Raw genomic sequence first — 6,880 nt, 5'->3', positions numbered from 1 at the left:
TTTGCAATTATCAATGTAATCAATCAGCTGGGTAAGTAAGGTGATAATTAGTAGTAACATTTTTTTACCCTGTTCACCTGCAGTGTCTCGCCTTAAAGCCAAAGCAAATCAATGCTAGAAACTTTAAACTGACCAGCAGTTTCTTCTGCTTGTGTGCACTTCCCTTGTTCTGAAATGCAAAATTCATGCTCTTTTACACTTTGAAACAACATTTAATGTTTCATGTCTACATTCATTATGAATAATGTGCCTTGTGATCTGGGATGCTTCACTCTTTTGTCTGTGGAGACGCCAGATGACAAACCCTCACAGTCAATGGGTAACTCTCCTGAAATAAAGCAGAAATCCATGTTATATACTTAACGTTTACTAACACTTAAGAGCAGACAGATTTCTATTTGTTTCTGTTGACTAACTTTTCTGTAGTCAGGGAAACATGCGGCTGTGAATGTGTCTCATTTGTTGCATACAGCAGTTTTTTCATGCATTACTAAAGCAGAAACCCATTGTTTGCATTGCAGTAAATCTCTCGTGTTTTCAGTCACAGACTTTGGTATCGCCGAGCTGCCCAACGCTCTCAATGTGCTGGAGGAGAAACTGTCAGAGACGGAGCGCAAACGCAGACACGCCAAGAAAGACGACTACAGCATCGAGGTGCTGCTCGCCGTGGACGACTCGGTCGTGCGCTTCCACGGCAAAGAGCACGTGCAGAACTACGTCTTGACGCTGATGAACATCGTAAGTGACTGATTTAGAATCAGAATCAGAAAGAGCTTTGTTGCCAAGTGTGTTTACACACACAAGGAATTCGTCTTGGTGTCAGGAGCTTCCAGTACAGAAAGTACAAACATAGTGCAGACATACAGTAGATATAATTAAAGGGGTGGCTGATTGCGATTTCACTTTTTTAACGATAGCTAGTGTGTAATGTTGCTGTTTGAGCATAAACAATATCTGCAAAGTTACGACGCTGAAAGTTCAGTGCAAATGGAGATATCGTCTTTAAAAATTTTGGCAGTTTAATGCCTACAAAAACAGCTCGTAAGGACTACAACAAGTTACTTCCCGGGTTTGTGACATCACAAACCCTGATAAACCCCGCCCCCGGGAACATGCAACAAAGGGGGCGTGGCCACATTGCGCAGCTTTAGAGAAGAGGAAGAGTTGTTGCCATGCCGACAAAACTACGGCTGCACGAAAACATCTATTCATATATGAATCGCGTTTCTGTCTTCTAACGATTCTACACTGAAAAAATTTATTAATTGAATTTACTAAATTTTTTAAGGTAAGTGGTTGCAATCAATTTATTTTAGCTACATTTAAATAAACAAATTTAGTTGACTAACTTTCAACATTTTTTTATTAAATGTATCTAAAATAAATAGTTTGCAACCACCCAATGTTTAGACGAGCACTAGAGGCAGTTTAGCCAATCACGGCACACTAGGCCAGCTGACCAATCAGAGCCCATCGCCTATTTCTGAGGGAGGGGCTTCATAAAAGCAGGAAATCATCAGCGCGTTTATAGGAGAAGGGACAGAGCGGTGTAGAATAACGGTAAATTATGTGAAAAATAATGCGTTTTTTTAAAAACAATGTTAGACTGCACCCCATAAACACAATCAAGCCTAGAAAAAAAAGTCAAACACGCCTTTAAGGTAATAAAAACACAATAATAATAAAGACAATAGATTAGACAATAAATTATAAATAACAATAGTAATAAAAATATAGAGAAAAAAAATGTCCATGGACATCATACAGATGAAGGTTGATGAGTTATTTACAGATGTACAGTACTGAGGTGTGTTATGCATGTGTTGTTCAGGCTGAAGATGAAAAACGGTTCTTGTGCCTGGCTGTTTTGGTGCTCAATGCTCTGTAGCGCCGGCCAGAGGGCAACAGTTGAAAGAGAGAGTGGGCTGGGTGTGATTTTCTTAGCCCTTTTCCTCACTCTGGAGGGGCACCGATAATCCTCTCAGCAGTCCTGACTGTCCGCTGTAGTCTCTTGATGTCTGATTTGGTAGTTGAACCAAACCAGGACACAGGACAGACTCAATGATGGCAGAGTAGAAAAAATGCACTGTAATTGCCCTTTTTCTGCTTGATTAGTTTGGTTCTCAAAGCAAATTTGCACACAACATCTCCCACGCCAGCTTAAAGGAACCCTGTCGTGACTCTGTGCCCACGGTTCACTGCTCTTGACCCCGCAGCACACCTCTCAAGCGCTGTGTCTGCGGGAGGATTACTAGAGAGAGAACCAGAGAAAAGACCACGTCCCACCAGGTCCTGCCACCTTAATCTGCTTACGTTCGCCAATCCCTCCAGTCAGATTTTCACAGGGAGCCGGTTTCACTCCGTAACTGTTACCGTTAGGACCGCGGCGGTGGGCTGATCCACACACTAGACCGCTGACTGACCTGATGGAGACACACACACACTCACACACACACACGCGCACACGTGTGTTATAATATATGTTAGTGTCTCTCTCTTTCTCTCTCTATATATATATATATATACACACACATTAAATACAGTTATAAATACATAAAATATTTATAATATATTTATAAATATAGACATTCCATATATTCTTTATATATTATATATATTTTTATGAGTATTCTATATAATAGCTGATATATAAAAAATATATATAGTAAATACATTTTATATATAAAATTATATATTATTATTATTATAGATTAATTCAAATATAAAGAAGAACAAATTAAATATTTATTAAGATTATTAAATAAATATATTAATCAATATATTCTTTGTATATATATATATATATATACATGCAGTACATTAATATAAAAGTATATCTGTCTGTCTATCTAGCTATCTAGAGAGAGAGAGAGAGAGATGTAGATACAGATATATATTTAAGAAAAGATGACCCAGACCTCATTTAAATCTACATGAAAAATCATAAAAAATCTAGGAAGTGTTTTCTCTATTTTGACGTTTATTTTATTTTAACTATGCATGTTTATACAGTTCATTGCATTGTATTATTTGCATTTAGCATAATTTTTTCTGCTGTCAGCGACCTGTCAGAACAGACCTGTGACCCATTTTTGTAACCACAGGTTTCCTTCATTTCAGAGTCATTTGTGTCGTGGACGATGTTCCCAAAGGGAGGTTTTTAAGATTCTGCTTGCTTCTAGTGACAGTTTTGTCCTCAAATTATAGCTAAACACACACATTCATAGAATCTCTGGAGTGTTAGTTTTTGCGCTGTGCTTTATGGAGCAAGAGACAATGTGTAAAGAAATCCAAGAAAATGCTTTTTTTGTCTTTGGCTGATCAGCCAGTGTTTGCTTGTTCAGAGCAGGATTTAGACATTTAATGAAGTTTTAGACCTTTTCATGTGGTAACACTTACAATAAGCTCTCATTTATGAATGCATTAATGAACTAACAATGGTAAATATGTGCTTTTTACAGCATTTATAAATATTTGTTTCTGTTAGTTAATAAAAATGCAATTCTTTATTGTTTGTTTATGTTAGTTCACAATGCATTAACTAATAATAATAGATATAACATTTGGTTTAAAAAAAAGTGCATAAGTAAATGTAGAAATTAACATTAAAATAATATTAACAAATGCTATAGAACTATAGTTCATTGTTCATGTTAACTAATGTTAATAAATGAGACCTTTGTGTAAAGTTAGGTATTTTTACCTGTTATAGTTAACTAAAAGTAAAAGGAAGCATATTTTCATTTAGATTAAATAAAATTACTGAAGATAAAATAAAATAGACATAAAAAACTAATAAAATACTAGGTTACACTTTATTTTAAGGTGTCTTTGTTACAGTGTAATTATAGGTTAGGTTTAGGATTAGGGTTTGGCTTAGGGTTAATTATGCATAATTAATTGGTATTATAATAGTAAGTACATGTAACGTGTAACAAGGATACCTTAAAATAAAGTGTTACCAAATACTAAAGCGTAAAAATGAATATAAACACAGAAAGTAAAAAAATAAAAACTAATTCAAATGATTGAATATGTATATATTATCTATGTGACCCTGGAGCACAAAACCACATTACTAATCAAAAATTAAGTTTTGATATATTTGTGGTAGGAAATTTACAAAATATCTTCATGGAACATGATCTTACATGATTGATAATTTTGACCCATACAATGTATTGTTGGCTATTGCTACAAATATACCCCAGCGACTGCTTTGTGCTCCAGGGTCACATATAAGCAATGTGAAGGAACTGCTTCATCATTATTGGTTCCTATCACTCTGCACTTTGCGTTAAGCTCCTCTGCTCGGCGTTGTGGGTGTTGTACCACCTGGAGACTGATTTTTGGACAGATGGACAATGCTTGTGTTGTTGCATGTGTTGAGAAGCAGCCCAGTTTTGTCCTGCGTTGGTGTGATGCTGTACTCCGGCGAGAGATGCTCAACACCTTCAGAGAACAGCTGCGTTTCTCATCATCATACGAGCAAATCAACATGTGTTCGGCATTCTTATATCAGGAGATTAACCTCAGTCAAAACATTTGATAAGCTGCCACATGCTCATTAAACTAGATTTGAAACTTTTTTGCAGAACCGGTCGCAGGTCAGTACAGTTCATGCAGGTTTGTTGCGTTAGCAGTCATATTTCTGTCTCTAGGCTCCGTTCACCTCCTGTCAGAGCAGAGAAATTGTGTTTTTATGCAGGTGGCTGTCAGGCGTTTGCCTGTGACTGATGGCCTGAAATGTGTATGTGTGTCACGTAGAGACTGAGATGGCTTTCCAGAGCTGCAGGTGAGCTCACTGGGGCCTTCTGCCGTAAATAAACACAAACGAGCCTCTCGTGAAGGTTGTCGGACTGGGTCGCACCTCATAAATTGGCAAACACGTTTGCAAATAAGAAAAGCGCACGCTTTCATCTCGTTTGCATGCATGTCTTCTTTGGTGCTGACATCAATCTGCAGGACACTTATTTTATTTTATTTCAGGTTTATTTGACAGGGACAATGCACATCAACAATACATAAATGCACAATGTGCCAGAATTAGCCAGAAGGCTATTTTGCATCTGCAGTCCCTGGACTGATGGTAAAATTGTCAAAAAAACTTGAAAGAGTCTGAATCAAAACATCCGCTTGCATCATTCCAGGCAAGTGTCAGCATGCTGGGATGCCGATTGCATCATGCCGAGTCTGTGACCCAAACCTGGACGTAATTACAGTCTGTGTGCGTTTTCCAGATGCAGGGAGTTTTTTTAGCTAGTTGTGAAGTTTGTTGCATTGCTGACAGACGTATCGGAACTGGCTTTTTCATATCCTAATTTGTTAAACAGAACAATCTCCTTCTATATTACACTTAAAAGAAATCAAAATCGATTGTGTTTACTTACAGTGAACGATTTATATTTATAATGCAATGTGTCTTTGTAATTTTACATAAAAACAGAACTCACTCTGCATTTTAAAGTGTACTTTACAAACCAGCATGAGGCACAAGAGCAGAGCCGAGAGGAAATGACACTGTGCGTTTAACCTGAATGCATTTGTAAACTCCAGGATCAAGTGTTTGAATGTTCTGTCTTTCCTGATATATGGAAAAATCATCACGGCTGTTTTCCCTCTGGCTGCGTGCGCTCAGAGCCGAGGTTGTGCTGACATGTCTTGCAGACTGCAGTGAATCAGCTCATGGGGAAATATGAATAATTAATCATAACTAGTTAAAGTGCAAATGATCCCTAATGTATCAATTAATAAGACTAAGTTTGAATACTTGCACGTCTCGTCTGTCTGAAAGAAAGGCTTGATGCAGTCCAACGGTTCAAGGTGATCTTTGCTGAAGTTGGTTGATGAAAAAGAACCAGTTTGCGTCAGAGAATCTTGGTGAATGGAAAAGTCAAGGCCGAAGGCCTGGCACAAAACTTAGCGGGTTGCAGAAACATTCTAGCTCATGTCTTCATCTTAGAATCTACCCGAACCACCGACTCAGGGCGGGCCCCTGGTGCGAGGCCTTTTTAAGGTCTCGGAAGATTCCAATGCAACAGACAATATACAAGACAGCAATAATATACACAATGACCTGAAGGATATGTGTGTTCATTCAAGGAAAGGTTTTTCTATGAATTAATTAGTAGAAAAGTCCATTTCTACTGGGCATTGTGCCTTTTCCTTATGGAACATGCAGTGAGAGGGGGTAATTCTCAACATGCCATTAGGTTGTAAATGGATCTGGTCTAGCAGAGGTGTCGTGGTTGCTATGGGGACCAGGGGAGGCCTGGCGTCGTTGCAGACATCCTGGCATCCAGTTTATTGGGTGAGGGGACTGTGACGATTTGTTAATCTAATTAATAAATGATTTGTTAAATCAAATTTAAAATTGTGTGTTTGATTGGTCCAGACGCTACAAGACTGTACGGCAGCGATTGAACACGTCCAGATTGATGCAGCACAGAGTTTTGTTTAAACTCCACACCGGAGGCTCATTAACTGCGTGCCACGCATCAGACTTTGAGCCCAAACTGCATTTTTTGTAGGTCAGACATTTTTGGCATTGCATAATAAACTGTGGTAAAGTGCGCTCTTTTTTTAAAGACGATGTTGCACGAAATTCCCACCAGAATTAAATGGATTCAGACTTCACTGAGTTTAAAGGAATTGTTCGTTTCAGTTTTGTTGTGACTTTTTCATATGTGTCCTTGTCAGGGTTATTATAGGTAACTAAAACTAAAACTATTCACTTTTTTTTTACTTCAAATAAAGTAAACTTTAACTAAAATAAAATAAAATGTAAAAAAAACTTTAATTTCATTTATTTAAATTCATAAATTCATTCATAAGCCCCGTGAAGCCGTGGTTTACAGTGAATTTATAACAGCTAAGGGGC

The 6,880-nt window shown here is 37.7% G+C and overlaps 1 protein-coding gene across 1 annotated transcript in view; it reads left to right on the top strand.

The window, feature by feature from the left end:
* Positions 1–6,880, top strand: part of LOC107659651 (A disintegrin and metalloproteinase with thrombospondin motifs 14-like) — a 70,603-nt gene that overhangs the window by 28,061 nt on the left and 35,662 nt on the right. Inside the window, exon 5 of the mRNA XM_016448663.1 lies at positions 542–738. Coding sequence (XP_016304149.1) covers positions 542–738 — 197 coding nt within the window. The remainder of the gene's footprint in view (positions 1–541; positions 739–6,880) is intronic.

The sequence above is a fragment of the Sinocyclocheilus anshuiensis genome, unplaced genomic scaffold (genome assembly GCF_001515605.1).
Source record: "Sinocyclocheilus anshuiensis isolate Anshui unplaced genomic scaffold, SAMN03320099.WGS_v1.1 scaffold75, whole genome shotgun sequence".
NCBI classification, from domain to species: domain Eukaryota; kingdom Metazoa; phylum Chordata; class Actinopteri; order Cypriniformes; family Cyprinidae; genus Sinocyclocheilus; species Sinocyclocheilus anshuiensis.
The sequence above is the reverse complement of the archived record's forward strand: the minus strand, read 5'-3'. Positions and strand labels throughout refer to the sequence as shown.